Source organism: Pipra filicauda, unplaced genomic scaffold (assembly GCF_003945595.2).
Source record: "Pipra filicauda isolate LSUMZ 115617 unplaced genomic scaffold, ASM394559v2 scaffold143_size2779998_pilon, whole genome shotgun sequence".
Taxonomy (NCBI): Eukaryota; Metazoa; Chordata; class Aves; order Passeriformes; family Pipridae; genus Pipra; species Pipra filicauda.
The window spans coordinates 2060338-2078327 of NW_024103918.1; the positions used below are offsets into that span (position 1 = coordinate 2060338).

A 17990-nucleotide genomic window follows, 5' to 3' on the forward strand; every position below is an offset into this window, starting at 1 on the left:
GAATGATGGATCTCTCAACATGGGTAACTCAAAACTCTCAGTGCATGTTTTATGTCAGAGGGAAAGGAGATCTGCACAGTTCTTCTCTAAGTGTTTTTTGAATCATCTGATGTTATCCACCAAACTGTAGCTTTTTTAAGCCACTGGAGGTTGTATTTCGGATTTGCAAGTATTTAATAACCATGGTTACTTGTTACCTGGTTGTGCCCATGCCGTTTCTTCGTGCTGAATTGTGCAAAGACCCCTATAAACAGGACTCCTCTATACCTCCATGACACTGGAGCCATTTGTTCCAGCTGCCAAGAGCACCAGGCTTCCTGAGGCACAGGAGCAAGGAGCAGGTGTGTGTCAGCCATGCCCAGGGCACTGCCGGCATATTGCGCATGCACAGAGTGACCGGGTTGCCTACATTAACACTGAAAAATGGGAACTCTTCAGCTTCCCTTTTTCTCCGCTTTCCCCTCAGAAACAACTAGCAAACCCTGGACTTTGAAAACATTTCTGAAGCAAATGTGGCTGAACAAAGAAAACTTCAAGAATTTTACTTAAGAAGTCATTTTTATAAAATGGCATTAGCTAAAGTGTTCCGTTCTGCCTGGCAAATAACACAAATGGTTTGTCTCACTGATGTAATGTATATGCATACATTAATACACTAAACTACAAAATATCTAAGCAATCTATTATCCAGGAAATATATCTTATGTTATTATCTAGGGACATCAAAAGTAGAAAAACATTGGTGCTTTCAAAATAACATCCTAATTCTTTTCCTGAAGGCAAGTTCAGCATTTCTTAAATAAGAGCTGTTTGAGTGGCTGAAGAATAGGTGGGAGCCTTCAAACTCTTACCTAGCTGGCTTATTATTCTATAACTGGACAAAATGTGTTAATTTAATCGAATTTTTCTCATTTCGTTTTCCAGTTCCAAAGTTTACTGATCACATAATTCAGATCACAAAATTCAGATCACAAAGTCTTTCAAACATGGTATCTATTTATTCTCTGTTTTTATACTGTTGAAAACAATTGAATCTTTGTCCATGACAACATCCCCTATAATAGGGGAGACAATAGTAGCAATTAAGAAACTATAATAGTAACAATAGTAGTAATTAAGACAGGACAATTTTTTTTGTTGTCAAGAGCCGTACTTTCATGGCATGGCATTCAGAAGACTCATACCATGAAAGGATTAATCAAGAGTAGTGTAGCTATAATTTCTGAAGGAAGAGAAAATTGTTTTCTTATTTGGCTCCAATGCCCTCATACTGCTAAGAAAGGAGCTGCATGAAGTTTCATAGTGGGACGACAGAACTTCAAGGGCAGCCCTCTTGGAGACTAAAAACAGACAAATTAAAATGTGAGCTGGAAAAAGTCCAAGATTTTCATTTTTTTTTAACTCACATCCGATGGTCCAGGCTCCACACAGTTAAATTAGAGTTGCCACAGTTTGTTAAACATTGAATGCCCCTCCCAAGAAGCAATGGGGTCTATAATTACACCACAACAGGTCAAAAAGCCTTCTTGTTTCTCCGAGTTCGGTATGAACAAGCTGTAAAAATTCTCTTACTCAGAGGTTGAAGCAATAAAATGACTAGTATAAGGGTTGTAAATTAAAGTGCAAAGAGAAACAGATGAACTTTGGTAACAGCTATTGCTAACTGGAAAAAAAAAAAGGGAAACTTGTGAACTGTGAAAGTAGTCACAATACAAAAGCAATTTATTTCAGTGAGGGGAAAAACCCCGACACCAATGGTAAACCCAGCTTTCTTAAGCCCACTCTCTGCTGTCCGTTGTGTTATGCTAAATGGCGTTTGTGGGATGAGATTTTTCTGCCCAGCTCATGGGTGTATTTATTCACCTTTGCTTGGGGTATGACTACGCACACAAATTAGAGTGAGGCAAGAGTGGGTGGGGATTTACAGCGTGTTAGCTGCTCCCTGGAAACTGCCTCTGTGCATGCTGTGACCCTGTTTTCATTGAGGAACACACGGCTTCTGCTCACTGCTGGGCACAGCTGTGTCCATAGGTTGTTAATGTGGGTTACCTGACAAACTAGAAATCCACACCCTCACTAGCCTTGTAGCAACCTGTACCTATATAAGACAAGTCCAGCACAAGCAAATTCAATGGCAGACACCTTCAGGTTGTGAGAGAAGTACTCAGTGTGCCTTCTGATAACACCACGCTGAGAGACAGGACAACTATCTGTCTGTATAACCATCTGCCTCAGTCCTGCCCACAGCACAGAGATGTTGTCATGTGATAAAACACGTTAAAAACCACTCAGGACTTTTCAAACAATTTTTAACAAGTGTTTTGACAAAGTTCCATCTGTATCTTCTTTCACAGAAAATGGCTAAAAGGGAAAAAGAAAAAGTATTAGATGCCAGAATTGAAACTATTTTAGTGTAAATGGAGCTTCTTTTAACTACAACTTGTGATCTGTTGTTTTCCTGTGAGCCCCTTCCAAACCTCACTAAACCAGGGAGTGTTCTAAGGGATCGGGCACAGGATGAAATCAAAAGGCTTGCCTTGCTGCTACACAGCAGTTGGTATGAAGAGTTACTAAGTTTTTTACATCTAGTGCTGCTCATTTTAAGCAGCTTTGAATGCTGACAATAGATGTTCTAAAAAATGCTGTCAGTAATAGAGCCACGGAGATGTATTTTCAGGTAAGTAAAGACGAGGATGACAAACCTGTTACTGACCCCACCCTCTGGAGTTAAGACTAAGCCCTGGCAGAGAGGTGAGGATGCCACAACGTATCAGACAGGTTGGTTTCTATAATCCTCAAAGACGCAAATAGAACATATGTTAATGGCATGAGCATTTCTCTCCTGTGGCTACACCCTGTCTAGTTTTATGAACCTCTGAACCAACAGCCCTTTACCTCTTAGTAGCTACTCTTACTTTTAGTCAAAGGTCTCCAGCCCAACAGAGACCCAGGTTGTGGGCTTCTGAAACCGAGGACAGTTTTATGAGGGTTGCCACTGCCTCTGAACTAATTTCCATCTCCAGTGTGCATTAAAATTTTGTCAAAATACACAGACATATTTTTAAACTTTTTTTATTATTAAAAAAAAGTCACAATATAGAAAGACGCAAAAAAAAAAAAAAAACAAACGTGTAAACTAGGGGTTTTTTTAGCGTTTGGAAGTTGTTAGACACTCAGTCTAGCAGAAAGACATGACTGCTCATTTGTTTTCTTACTGGCTCTATACCTGACCAGCTCCATATGGCTAAAACATCGAAGTTCTCCAAGACTCTCAATGTTCTCATTATTCAAATCAGCATAACAAGACTTACCTGTTATATGGTGGTTTTCGAACCTGCAGGAAAAATAAAAAGCGCAGAAGCACCATTACAGTTCCTTGAGCAGCAGCATATGTCAATTTGTGACGACATGGAATATTCAGAAACATGTTCTGGACAAGATACTGTATATAATTTCTCAACACTGTTCTCTTCCTACAGTCCTTTCACAGCTTCATTCTGTGTAGATGGTCCAGTCTGCCAAAAAATTTGAATGCAAACATCCTAGAGCTACCCTAATAAAGTTCCTGAGCAAGTCTATAACATAGGTGACATACATAGCAACATCTACTGTTCAAAATAGCTGTTGGCACTTTTAAGCATAAATGTTTCTGATTGTTTCTATCATTGTCAGCCTTAACCAGTTAAAAGCCATAATGAATTTTGAAAATCCATTGATTTTGTTAGAAAAACCTTAGCAACATTATGTTTTGCTATCTGCTATAATACATGACCTATTTTCTAGGGACCAGACTTTGGTTATCTTCACAAGGGTACACCCAAAACCAATCAGGTTTGCAGCCTCTGAAGAATCTCAGTTAGAGCTCGATTGCCAAATACCCCAGTGGCACTGATCATGTTCTCTCCACTCATCTCTCTGATCTGCTGACCACAGTGCATGTCACAGCCCCACCTTGAATCGTTTCCTGATACTTCAGGAGTGACTCACACATCCTCGCGACTTTCCCTGAAAGCAGATTTCCCCACTTTCCTGTACCTGGGGAGTTTCACAAAGCCCACTTACCAAATTTGTAGTGAAGACCTGGAAATGACCCGGTAAAAACCTAGCTCAGATCCCAGTATCACAGCAATTCTTATTGGCTTCAGAAAGAGCTGGATTTATCTCCTCAGATCTGATTCGCAGTTCACAGAAGTCAACAGAAAATCTCCTCGCACTGGTGTCAACCTCTCCTGAGTACTTTAGTGAATAGAACTTTATTCTCCAAACAGACCTGAAGCAGATGTAAATTACAGAGCAAAAGTTGAAAAACGAAGATCACATCAGTTTTCCAAATATAGTTTCACATGGTGTATGTAGGTCTTGGTGACCAAAACTTTTTTTTCCTTTTTGCTATATGGCAGAGTCAGTAATGTGCTCGAAGCATTTAAATTATAATTTGTCTGAGCTGTAATTATGATTTAATAAGAGCAAACCACAACTAGCCTACACTGCACTGCCTAATCAGCATTCAGCTATTTGATAAGAGGAGGTATCTCCAACAGTTGATAAAATTATCCTGTTTATAACCAATGTGCGAGGCCTTACCTTTAAAGCTGTGGGCTGAGGAAAGTTAATATAGAATAGCCATTGAATAAGGTCATGTATTCCAGCACAAAGAGTTAAAATTGCCACAAAAGTTACAAAGAATACACTGCCTCCCAACCCCCTGGAAACCAAAGTACTTGTGTAATAAAGCTACTGCAATACTCAGGTCCTTGTATCTGTTTAGCCACATGCCTGCTCTACTGGCTTTGATTCTAAGAAGAAACTTCCCTCGACTGTGAAAGAGGGTAAGATCAACACTATTGTGAATGGTCCCTCATTTCCATTGTCTTACTGGGGAACAACATCACTTAGAGCAACTCCCCTTCAAAACTACTGAGCAACATTTAAACAATCATTTTTTCAGATTTGGAAACCTAGTGAAATCATACATTGTGAGCTCTTTATTAGGTCCTGCAAACCGGAGCCAAATGAAGCACCATACTAGAAGAAGCAACATGATACATCTATCTTTGTACCATTTAAGTATTTGAAATTAAAAAAAAAATAAGAAAAAAGGGCAAAAGGCTATAATAAAATTTATTGTTCCTTATTATTAGGGCTTGTGTCGTTCAGCTTGGCAATTTGATAACAAGATAACTCTTCTCATCTTGAACAAACTGGTACATTTACATAGAAAATGAGCTTACAGTAAGGCAGGCGTTTCTGAGCCTATTGATGCTGCTCCTCTTTCCGAAAAACACCATCATTTGACAGCAGCAATGCAAGATGTATCTGAGTCTTCAATCTTCCCAAGTTTTCATATTGCTAGGATCAAGCTTTTATTTTGAGTCTTTGACAAGTGTATCAGAAGAATATAAGAAGCCACAAAAAACCTCAAAGAGAACCAAGATAAATGCTGCAAAACACCAATCTGGGCAGTACCAGGAGCAAACTCAAAGAACAGCCCTTTAACTTGGATCCATCTGAGACAGCACCTACCAGATTGCAGCAGGGCACTGGATACAAAATACAAAACCAGATACAACACAAACAAGCTGCGCACAGAGACAAACCCACAAAGATAGCTCACCTGCATTTCATTTCAGAACCTGTAAAGCTTCCAAAGTTTCATTAACTGCGGTCTGCCTGTACAAACGCAGCAACGTGTTTTTATTGTACAGTGAACTGGTAAGAGGAAATTTCAAGTCTTTGAAAATGCTGTTGATTTCTCATACATGCAGGAACAGACTTAAAGGGATGTCATTCTGTTTTTTTCCTGTACTAAAATAACTTGTTTTTCTCAGGTACTAATATATCTTTCAGAAAGATCTATGCATATTTTTTAACTGAATTAATAAACTCAAGCTTCAAAATATATTTCCAGTGTGGCATATCTTTTGTCTTCCATTTTGGCATTGCTTTTACTCTTAGGAAAGCCATTTTAAAGCCTGCAGCAGGCTTTCGTGTGTTTCCTTCTCAGCAACTTCGCAAGGCTCTGGCACTACTTCCCATTTTGTAGGTTCCCACAAAGCTGTGCTGCTCAGAGACAAAGCACCCAGGACTACGTTTTCCTGAACAAGGAAATGCGGATACTGCAGCACCAGGAGCGACTCTTCAGAACAGCCCCTAAGGTAGAGAGCTCTACTGGGTATAAGAAACAAACAAACAAAAGAAAATAAAAACGAAACACATAACCAGCACAAAGGTCCTTACGAAATAGTTCATTCTATACAGACAAGAGTTCTGGTTTTTAAGATAACTGAGGAATTATCAGGAGCTATGTCCACCACAGAGCAGCTCACAGGGCATCCCCGGACGCGAACAAAGCTCACTATGGAGTACGAGCATTCACTGCTGGCTCTCGGCTCGACGAGGGGGGAGCGGAGACAACCCCTCGCCGCCCTCCCGAGGGAAGATCCCGGCGGCCACGCGGCCAGGGCAGGGACCTCGGGGCGGCCGTCCCAGCGCGCTGAAGGTCAGCGGCCAGCGCGGGAAACCCGCGCCGGGAGGGGCGCCGGCTCTGCTCCCCCTGCCCGTGTGTCACCGCGCAAACACGCCCGGGAGCTCCCTCGATGACTAACAGTTTCTCCTCGACGGCGGGGGCAGCTGTCCCCCGGATCGCCGCCGCAGCCCCGTCCCACCGCCCCTCACAGCGCGGGCGGGGCGGTTTCGCAGCCCTTTTACCGGGCACGGCCGCGCCTCGGGACGCCCCTCGCTCCGCTGCTCCCCCTCCCCATCCCGCCAAAGAGGCTCTGCTTGGGCCGGGCCGGGAGCGGTTCCCGCCCTGCCCCATCCAGTTTCGCCCAGGTGCGGGGGGAGGAGGGGGCGGCGGTGGTTTAATGCGCGCTCGGCTGTCCCGGGGGAGGAGCCGCCGCCGCCCCCCCCGCGTCCCAGGTGTAACCGGAGCCGGGAGGGCGCGGCGCAGCCACCTCCACCTGCGGAACCTGTCGGGCAGCTCACTCCGCTCCGCCGCCGCTGCCGCGCACGTACCGCTCCCCGTCCGCCCGCGTCCCCGAGGACTTTCCCCCGGCCTCCCCGCGGCCCGCCGCCCGCCCCAGCCATGAAGCCGCTCTGCGGGGCTGCGCTTCTCCTGCTGCTGCTGTTCTGCACCGCCGCCTGTGCCCAGCAGAGCTGTGAGTACCCGCATCCCTCCGTCCGCCCTGCGCCCCGCTCCCGACGGAGCTCCCCCATCCCGGGACCCCCTCCCGCCCCCCGCTGTCCCCGGAGCCGCCCCGGCGGCGCCACCACCAAGTTGCACCCCCCTCCCTTCCTCCGGAGGTGCGGGGAGGGATCAGAACCGCCCGGCCCGCTCCCCTTTGTCCCCGACCCGAGGGGAGCCCGGGCGTTCCGAGGGAAAGCTCTCGCCCCGCTCTCGGAGAGGGAGGCGGGTGGCCAGGTGGGAAGCGGTGGGGTGCGAGCACGCCACGCCCAGGCGGCGAGGGGCGGCTTTGTCCGTCCTTCCCGGCTCTCGGCGGCAGGGCGCGGGCGGCGATGCCCGGCTCCCTGCCCGGCTCCCTGCCCGCCGTACCTGCTCACGGCCGCGCTTCTCTTCCAGCGTGCATCTGCGACATGAACAAGCGTGTCACCAACTGCAGGATAGACAATACGAAGTGTTTGTGCGACGCCGTCGGCTCCAGTATCACCGTGTACTGCGACACCCGTGAGTAAAAAGGGCACGGTGGGGAGGCAGAGCGCCGGAATATAGGTGAAAATGACCCTTGAATCCTCAGCAAATAATGGTAGTAAAGAAGAAATGCTTCTCTCTGGCCTTCCAGGTCAAGTGGCGACGGAAGATAAGCGTTTAGGGTTCCTCCCGTGCGACTTCTGTGGAAGTGTGTACGCTTATATTGATGCAGGCTCTCCTCTCCTCCTCTATATTCGTTCTCTAGTGGCAAGGATTCCTCAAAGATGAATATTTAGCTTCCTTACAAGCACATATTATCACTTTTGCTACGAATCTAGAGAGGAAAGAGCCTTGTCTCAAGACCTTACTCTAGGTTTGAGCTCAGCTAAGGTGTAAGTGAGCCTCTAGCTGTAAAAAATGGAAGCTGTAAGTCCTAAGGCTGGACTTCTTAGGCCTTTGTCTTGAGAGGCCGACATACCCGATTGTATTGACTTTATGCACCACCTACACCTTAGACACCTGCTCTTCCATGTAATGGCTTCAAATCTGGTTGCTGCTGATGTAATCCTGTGTTTCTACGGACTAAGAGCTCTGTTTTGGACATGCGTGGTCTGATGCTGCAGAACGTGACTTTCTGGTTATTTTTAGTGACTCCAAAATGCCTGTTGATGAAAGCAGAAGCGACGGGCTCAAAATCAGGGCGTCGTGAGAAACCAAAAGATGCGTTTCAAGATACCGATGGCCTTTATGATCCTGAGTGTGAAAACAGTGGTGCTTTCAAGGCGAAGCAGTGCAATGGAACCACCTGTTGGTGTGTGAATACAGCTGGTGTTAGAAGAACTGACAAACACGATTCAGACTTGAAATGCAATCAATTAGTCAGAACGATGTAAGTCTTTCAACAGGGTGTGCTGTGACATGAAAACATTCCTGTATGAGGCTCTGCCTTGTGTGAATGATGTGCTGAGAATGAATGAAGATGGGGCAATAAGCACTTGGTTACTGCTGGGTTTTTTTTCTTCAGAAACAAGGAGACCTTGAAGGAGTTTGGAAGGGACTTTGCTTGCTTTGTTTTTATCTCACTGTTCTGTTTTTTAATCTGGGGTTAGATTTTTTTTTTTGGTATGAGTTTTATAGGCACATGCTTTAAGAATATTCATTATACTTCAGATGGATCATCATTGAAATGAAACATGCTGAGAGAAATGCTCCTCTGAACGCCGAATCTTTAAAGAAGTAAGTGATGATTGTAAGATGTCATGTCATGTCTGCATGCTCTACTAGATATCTAGTGTAATTCTAAATAATTGTTTAAAAGCACTGTAAAACTTATGAACTGATTTGTAAGACATCTGAGACGTGAGCTACGAATCCTTTATAGAAATGCTTTAATTTTTTATTGGAAATAAATTAACTGCTGAGATTCGTTTCCATTTAAAATTGATTTCTACCTTTTTTTTTTTTTTCTAAAATCAATATACTAAAGGAAATGGGAGGTGATAGGTGATACTGGCTAGAAAGTAAACTGACAAAGATGGCAGAGGGACTACATAGAAGCAGCGGGAGAAAAAGAACAGTTTAGTTATTTTGCCTGTAACAAAATTTTACTTCTCTCTGTAAGAGGTCATATAGCAAGAAAGATATGCTTGTAGCTATTAGATATTCCATTTTATGGAACAAAAGCTGCTGCTCTCCAGCTCCTCTTCTGTATAACACTGCAGTAGTGTGTTTATTTTTCAATAAGTGCATCTTCGTTGTTAGGAGATAACTGAACTGTAGTATACTTTATAAAAGAGTGTACTGGTTTTGGCTGGGATGGAGTTAACTTTCTCGGTAGCAGTTTGTATGGTGCTGTGTTTTAGACCAGTGACCAAAACAGTGCTAATAAGTCACTAATAGTTTAGATGTTGCCGAACAGGGCATACATAATGTCAAGACCTTCTCAAACTCTCCCTCTGCTGCCCCAGGGAGTAGGTTGGAGGTGGGCAAGAGTCTGGGAAGGGGACAGGGCTGACCTGAATTGACTGAAGAAATAACCCATATTGTATAATGTCATGCTCAGCAATAAATCTGGGGGAAAGTTTTTCCCAAGTAGCCATTGCTCAGAGATTGGCTGGACATTGATCTGCTAGTGCTGAGTGATTATTGCTTTTGCACCAATTGTTTGTTGTTTTTTTTTCCCCCACCCAATGCTTTCACTTATTAAACTGTCTTTATTTTGACCCATGAGGGGTTTTTTTCCTTATTTTTGCCCTTCTGATTCTTTTCCCAATCGTGCCAGGGGGAAGTGAGTGAGAGACTAGGTAAACATTTAGCTCCTGGCTGAGGCTCACCCCCCACAGAGAGACTGCGGGGAAAAAACAATTACACTGGTCTTTTTTGCTTCTGAAATTATATGTGTAAAATAGTACTGTTTCTAACACATGGCTTTAATATCCTTACAGGTTCTTCACGGATACAATTGCCAATCGTTATTTGCTGAATGGACGCTATATAACTAATGTTGTGGTAAGAGGCACATAATTTTTAGTAAAGTATCATTATTTTATTTTGCTGTGAGTAACTTTGAAAACTCTTGTTTGACTAATGCAGTAGAGCATGAGTCTTATTAGAAGCTCTCAAAGTAGTGACACTTATTAAGCAGTTAGCAAATAGCTGTATCTGAACTGAATGCTGAGAAATTACACTGCTCTCCTTAGTCTGTAGATGAATTCTTTGCTTCCATAAAAAAGTGGAATTTGAATCATACTGTAAACAGCTGGCTTGAGATGAAGTATCGTAAACTTGATTCAGGATGTGGGTTCGTGAGGTGGATCATAATATTTTGCCAGGCTTTAAACTCCTTCTTAATACCACACTGTATTTTTTGCAGTATGAAAACCCGTACATTACTATTGATCTGAAGCAGAATTCCTCAGACAAATATTCTGGAGGCGTGGATATAGCTGATGTGGCCTACTACTTTGAAAAAGATGTAAGTGTGTCCTGGGTAAAGTCTGCCAGAGGCTGGCTGTGTGTATTGCACTGCATTCGGGCGTACAGGCTAAAGCAAGATGAATTATTGCAGGGCCTGGATAAATGCCTACTACGATGTGAACTAGCAAGTCTCTCCTTTCCTATCGGTTTTTAGGTGAAAGGTGACTCCATCTTTCATAGTAACACACTAAATCTCAGCATTGATAACGAACCGCTGAAGCTTGAGAGGACAGTGGTCTACTACGTTGATGAAATAGCACCAGAGTTTTCCATGAAGTCTCTGACTCCTGGCCTGATTGCTGTCATTGTTGTAGTAGTGATAGCAATAGTTGCTGCAATTGTTGTTCTGGTAAGTTCTAACAAAGCTGCCAACGGTGCAATTTGGCAAGTAATAATGTACCAGGGTAATTGGATGCTGATAGAAAGTCTCCCTCTCTAAATTGGCTTGCTTCTGCAGACTTGAGAGGTGGGAAATTGATGATGGGCATACTGTCACTTTAAAGTTAAAACTGAAGGTTGTCACCTGAAAAACAAGTATGGGGAACAATTCACTGAGATTAAGAAAGTACCTCCTGCTTTAAAGTAGTTGAGACTGACACACAACCTCTTTTGTACCTCACTTTGGAAGGATGGGGGAAGGGCAGCTTCAAGTTTTGTGTTTTAAAGTCAAAACCAGATTAAGTTACAAGTAAATCAAGAATAAAAAAAATTGTGTTCTCTTACAGGTCCTCACAAGGAGGAGGAAAGGGAAGTACGTGAAAGCTGAGGTAAATAATTTCTATTTGTGGTCTACATACGGGGAGGAGGTTGACCAGAAACCAGAAACTCCTAAGTTTGGTGTAGGTTGAAAGCTTGCTTTGGGTGCTTCGTCTGTGTTCAAGGAGACAAAGTATTCACATTCTGTAGCTAGTTTTCACATCTGTGTAGTTCTGCGCTACTTCCAGTGGGAACTGGTGATCTGCTGTTTCACAAGTCTGGGGGGTGGGGTGCGCTTCTGACGGCAAGTACTACTTTACATATCTATAGCAAGGGGCTGTACAATCCACAGGAAATACTGATAGTCTTGTTCTGTAATGAAGACCTTTGCTGAGGTATTTGCATGCAGCTTGCAGTGTCTGTTGAAGAGCTACTTTCCAATGGAATAAAAAGTGGTGCTTCACGCCAAGTGTGGAGTCTTTTGTAAAGTAATTCAAACAATGTTGTAGCTCAATAGAAACGGCTGCTTCATGCACACACCCTAAATAGTGCTTTGTTCTTAACCAAAAAAAAAAAAAGCTGGTGGTTTTAGTATGGTTGATAGTGTTGCATCAAATGCATTTGCTAATAAAAATTCAAGCTGCTAAATCCCACTGACTTCTTGAGTCTTAACGTTGAGAAGTAGCACAACTGTTGATTTCCCTCTACCTCCTCCCCTCAGGTGAAGGAAATGAATGAAATGCATAGAGGACTGAATGCTTAACGAAAACAACTGAAGACAAGTAAGATTCAAACAAGAAGACAACAAACATCATTGAAGGCATGGATCTTAACTCTTAAAAGTTTCCTCCTGAAAGGGAGGCAGTTGTGCTCACTTAATGATTGGTAAAACAGCCAAGATTGGTAACCATGCTTTTACTATTTGTTGAGGGTTAAATCTTAAACGCCCCGTCTTACTCAAGTCAAACTTAACTATTGCTCCCTGATTTTACTTTTTTTGATGATGATAAAATGAGTTGTCATCTGCTGTTACTAGGGTTTTGGAGCATACATGCTTAAATGGTTATTTTGCCCTTGTGGGAGTTTTGTTGAAAATGATTGTGTAGCCACGTTGTAATGAGACTGTCTCCTGTATAACTAAACATGATGTTTTTATGGCAGTTTGTACATATTTGAAGTTGCTGTAACTTTTTTATGACTTGAATTAATAAAACTTGGAAACAGGCTTCTACTTCTTCCATGTTGAAATGATCTGCTAAGTTATCATGCTTACAAATTTGTAGTTTAATATTTCCTTAAAGGAAGCAACCTCAGCATAGGTGAAAATATCCTAGAACTCCAGTTAGCAGTTTGTATTAGCCATCTAATATCTAAATAGCATGATAGTTTTTCTTGAAACTGTGAAAAGCTTGCAACAGGAGTGGAGTGAAATGAAATACGGATTGTTGTATAAAAAATCAAGATGCTGAGAATGTAGTAATTTCAGGAATGCATAGACTACTCTTTCAAATGCTATGTTAGTATTTAAAATAAGCCTCTAATCTAGAACATCTCTGGTGCAGGGTTGGGGGCAGGCAGGTTTGGCATCTGGTGGAGCTGGGGAAGAGCCATTTACACTACTATTGTCATTTGCTAAGCTGTCCATTGCAAAACTGTTGCACAGCAAGAAGCTGTTTCTGCTTTTATTACTGTTCACTGTCCTGGAGGCAGACCAGACTTACACAGGCTGCCTGCCTCCCAGAGCCTTGGACAAGAGAGCTTGCTTTGGCTGTCAGTAATCTGTGTCACATATGTTGGCTAGAAATCCATCCAGGATATCTGATTTATAAAGGAAATGCTGTAACTCCTGTTGCCAAAGAAATAATGAGATGCAAGATAAGGAACTGAATGACAAACCTTGTTACTAATGTTTGTTTTGACCCCCACTGCCTAAAACAGGAAAAGTAGGATAAACCAGTGAGGATATTTTATGTACTGTTCATAAAATAAAATGTGAAGCATACCCTATCTGTGTGCCTGGCAGATACCACAGGGAAGTCGCTGAACTGTGTTGATGTACCTCTGTCATAGCTCACCAGGATGCCTTCTGCCTTTCAACAAGGTGGTACCTGACACGCTTGTGTTGCTGTGTTGGATATTGTACAAAAGTCCTGCAGTAGAGGGTTTACTGGAGTGTTTTGCAGCCTGTTCCAGCAGCTTTGTCAGTGGTAACTTCTGTAGGGCAGGCTCTCCCCCTGCTGATACATGCCACTCCCTTTGTGCCCAGGTATTTGGGCGGTTTGCTGAGGTATGAGTTTTGTACAATTCTGTAAGCTGTTAAATAAAGCCAAGTTTTCAGTAAGTTTCTCTTGTGCTGAGTCCATGTGTTTTATTGTCTTCCCCAATGCTTCTGTGTCAATATTCTCTAACTCTCTTAAATACCTGCAGTATGGTATCTTTGCCATTTCTTTCTTCTCCCTAAGATCCTAAGCCACTGTTTTCTCTCCTGCTCTCCCTACCCTCCCCATCCCAATTTCAACCACGGTTTTGGCCTGTGGGGTGGAAAGAGTTGTGTGCTGGGACTGGGCTGGAGCTGCACATGTGCTGACTTGACTGGGCTGGCTGGTATGTACCTGCTGTGTGGCCTGGACCTTGTCCCAGGCCGTTTGTTTGAACATAATTTTCTCCCTAATTTTTCCCACACTAGAGGAAGGCATATAGACACTTTACAATTTTTTTTACCTAATGGAGTTTTTGTGTTAGATATGAAGCTTAATGTTTCAATGTTGTCTTTTGGTCAAATTTGTCTGAAACTAGCCAAGGGGTTAGAAAAACACAAAGTTTACAGAAATGAAGTATAAGTGGAAGTAACTACATCCACAACTGAAGGGTACAAACACGATGTGCTCAGCTGTCAAAATGATGATTAGTAATAGGTTTTTTTCCTTAGTTTCCTGTTATAAATAGTTTTATTGACCTCTATATTGGCTTTTACAGTGTTCTGTTTTGTTTACTAAATACTGCACTTGTCCAATAATCTGGATGTATAAAAGTGTGTACTTATAGGGAAATGGAAAATTATGAGGGGGGGAAAAGACCTGAGAAATTAGTATTATTTACCAATTATATTATTGGTATCCTCCAGGTTATTGTGTTTCATAGCCTTTTTTATAGCTAGAGGACATTAATATGCTGGAATAAAAAAAAAAGGCTGCTATCAGTGTCAACTCTCTACATATGCATATAATACTTCTCATATATAATGAACTTTTTAACTGCTGGCAAAAAAAATTGCTATTGAAAAATAATACAATATTAAATAGCAAAATACTAAGTGTTCTCTATTTTGATATCTGGAAAACCTTCAATAAAGTTAAAAAGTGAGTTTCCTGTAAAAGAAACAAAGCAATAGAACTTAAAGGACTAGTAGTCACTGCATCAATTTTTAACTAGGTAAATATTTTGATGCTTCCATTTGTCTTATTCATTAACTACCTTACGTGAAGGAGCATATATTTTTAAATGTGAAGTTCTGCACAAAACTGAGATACCATGTTTCCCCTCTTTTAATGTGATGTCAATTGTGAAAAAGCATATGAAGGGCAGATTGAAGATTTATTAAGCAATTTGAGACTGGATGAGATTTTTTTGTTACAGAGAAAAGATGGACACAAACTGTGCCAGAAACCCTAGTAATAATATTTATCTTAGTGCCTATGTACAGCATGGGAAAACAGTGTTTGTATAGGCAAGTACAAATCTATTACTTCCTTGTGAAATATTCCATTAGCAAATATATATTATTATTACTGCTGAGTAAAATTAAATACATGTTTATGTAAAGACAATGAAAGACTTTTTAGAAGAGGGTATGCAAATGATGTATTTGAGAGAGAATGACCAATAAAGCCTATTTATTACAACTTTCTTCCAAGACCTAAATAATCCTGAAGTGCAGTTTCCACAACTACAAAATGAAAGGTCAGCATTGCCTGTGTAGGGTCTGTTGACAGTTCTGTCCTCCTTATCTTCCTGAACAGTCAGAGTAAGTTTGGTAAGAGAAATAACATTGTTTGTGAACCATGTTTATTTATATCCTCACCTGCTGGACTTTGATCAGTATATTATACAGTGACTTTGGATTACAGACTGTTTGAAATAGCCTGAAAGACATTCTAGGCAACTAAAAATGCTACCAGCCCCGCTGCTCCCATTTTACACCTGGTAGTTAGTGAATTCTAGCAGCTCCCAGGGGAGGCTGCGGGCTGGTATTACTAAGGTTCATCTCTGGGCGTACAGGCAGTCAGGCACACTGCAGGGGTGCCTTGTATGCTGGGGACAGTTGGGCCCAAAACTGAAGAGTTTTATGGACTTTGCTAAAACCTTTGTCCTCCTTGGCTTAGCAGTGACATGCAACGGCTGGCATATGCAAGGGAGAGGGTAGTGGATGACAAGGAGGTGATGTGTCATGTTAGAGGAAACACTGACCAGCTTATAACAGTGTGTAAACTTCACACGCATTCAGGTGCCTGCCAAGTAGAGCATGGCTGTGCCAAATCTGAGTTTAAAAAATACACAGAAGAAAGTTAAAAGGTTCTTTACAGGGCAACAGGCACATTTTCTGCTTTCAAACTTACATTATCTAAATATTCTTATCTTGTTAATGTTAAGTCTCTGCTACACTGTATGTGTGCACATATAGCTACACATCAGTTTAATAACCAAATTTTCTGGTGACATCTCCACCAACTTGAAAGCATGAGAGATGCCAATGATCACACTTGTATACGGTGAAAAAGAATTATTTTTTTCTTATTTTTTTTCCCTGTAGAGTCGTTAAAGCACATCCAATTTTCCTAACTGAAAAGCCATTGCAACCTTTCTCTATATGCCACTTATGCATAAAAAGGCAACAAAATTAAAGTCTAGATTAGCATCCATTTTCCATCTGCCATGTGTGTAACAATTAAAGCCATCTTCTCATTCCTGTCGCTCCTGGAAGGCAAGAGAGAAAGCAAGGAAGGGTTCTGTTACCTACAGCATGGTGAAGCAACCAAGCCTGGCAACAGGGAACGGATCCCCACTCAGAGTTAGACCTGTGGGGATCAGCTGGTGCACTGCTGGAGCTGCCTTGGAAGAACAACTGGGACAGAGAAAATGGCAGAAGCTCAAAGGAAAGGTAATGTGATGTTTTATGCAAGGGATGTCACAATATAAATGTTTTTCAGGGCTTGTGGTCACCAGGCTAAGAACATTAGCGGCCAATTGGGGTGGAGGCTTTAGGCAGATGGGAGCCTGCCTTAAGCAAACTGCTGAATGAGGAGGTGTAACCAGCCCAGGGGAGAGAGAGGGAAACGCTGCAACATGCAGCAATTACAGCTCAGCAGACATTACTTTACCTCTTTTGAAGGGGGTAATGAGCTCCCTGGAGTCCACCTCCTCTCCAGCTGTTTGTACAGGACACTCTTCTCCTTCTTGTCCTATCTCCCACCTTACCTGTATGTAGCCATCCCTGTGTAAGTGTACAAAGACAAGCAGTCTTTGCACAGCTATTAAAAATGTGTATTTTGAGCTGACCTGGTATTATTGCCTCTTGACAAGGTTGCCTGACACTGTAGGTGCCATAAGAGGGTTATGTCTTTGCTAAATGACAATTTTTTAGGCTGGTTTTTCCTACATGAGTACTGCTGCAAGCAAACTCTTTTGGTGAAGGGAAATATCGGACCAGATTAGCCACTTCTAAATGAGCTGTCATTTTTACAAGTGCTATGGAGAGAAGAGGAAGATTTTGGGCAACTACAAATCTGTCAAAGCTCTAGTAAACTGCTTTCCTCCTTTCTTACTAAGTCAAATGAAGGCAGATGGACTTTCTCTTTGCCACAAGAACTGCCTGTGGTCCTTCAGCAAAGGCATTTACAGAAGGGCTTTGAAGGCTTTTTCTGGAAAAACTGTGTTACCTCAAGGGTACAGGACTGGAGCTTGAGCGGGAAAGGTTGAAGTGGGGATAGGAAGCCAAGGCAAGCCCTGGTCAGGAATGGGGCAGATGTGGGAACACCAAAGTGTTCCCTGGAGTGGAAGAGGCAGCACATGGCAATATCTTCAGACTAAGTTATTAGTGGAAAAAGGCCCAGTGGAAAAAGGATAGTGTGAAAACCCAAAGTAGTTCTTATGTGGGCATCTGAGGGCCTTTTGGAAAGCACCTATGAACACCAATATTAAAGAGGAGCACGTTGATTCCCTGAGTAGAAAAAGAAGTCCCAAAAGCATTCCAAAGCTGGAAACAGGGCTGGGCTGGGAGGAAGAAAGGAAGGATGGCAGATGATTTTCAAGAAGCTGATGAAAATAGGGTGGAAATGGGAGAGAAAGCAGTGGTATGCAAACAAAGGGACACTCTGTAGCAGCAAAGTACACAAACCAGAAGAAAAGATTTATGTAAGAAATGCTGAGGCATGTAAAATATAAGATGTGTTTTGTCTGTGGGTGATAGGGTGCAGGCAGCTGGATCTGGATACAAGAATAATGGTTTAGAACTGACTGGAAAGGTTAAAAGTACTGCAAGGCAAGAGGAGTTTTCAAAAAGACTTGATTTAGCTGATGAAACATGGGATTTCTCACTATTCTTTCACAATAATCACTACATGAAAGTTTCTCACCCACACTGTTTCTATTCTTTTGTGTCTTTACAGCACAA

The 17990-nt window shown here is 42.4% G+C and overlaps 1 protein-coding gene and 1 long non-coding RNA gene across 2 annotated transcripts; one reads left to right on the plus strand and one right to left on the minus strand.

Moving 5' to 3' along the window:
* Positions 1-978: 978 nt before the first annotated feature.
* LOC120322700 lies at positions 979-6469 on the minus strand. Its single transcript, XR_005562537.1, has 4 exons — positions 5615-6469; positions 4063-4270; positions 3312-3515; positions 979-2361 (listed from the first exon to the last, which is right to left on the minus strand). It is a non-coding gene; the product is annotated as an uncharacterized LOC120322700 (long non-coding RNA).
* Positions 6470-6821: 352 nt separating this feature from the next.
* EPCAM (epithelial cell adhesion molecule) lies at positions 6822-13661 on the plus strand. Its single transcript, XM_027713027.2, has 9 exons — positions 6822-7157; positions 7580-7684; positions 8297-8537; positions 8819-8884; positions 10093-10156; positions 10521-10622; positions 10779-10973; positions 11350-11391; positions 12042-13661. The coding sequence occupies exons 1-9, from the start codon at positions 7085-7087 to the stop codon at positions 12081-12083; spliced, it is 930 nt and encodes a 309-aa protein (XP_027568828.1). The 5' UTR covers positions 6822-7084; the 3' UTR covers positions 12084-13661.
* The last annotated feature ends 4329 nt before the right edge of the window (positions 13662-17990 follow it).

Excerpts from the sequence above, each read along its gene's own strand:
- EPCAM (XM_027713027.2), top strand. The coding sequence starts at position 7,085 with ATGAAGCCGCTCTGCGGGGCTGCGCTTCTCCTGCTGCTGCTGTTCTGC. Across the intron at positions 8,538-8,818 it reads AATCAATTAGTCAGAACGAT|ATGGATCATCATTGAAATGA; the intron begins GTAAGTCTTTCA and ends ATTATACTTCAG. Across the intron at positions 10,974-11,349 it reads TTGCTGCAATTGTTGTTCTG|GTCCTCACAAGGAGGAGGAA; the intron begins GTAAGTTCTAAC and ends GTTCTCTTACAG.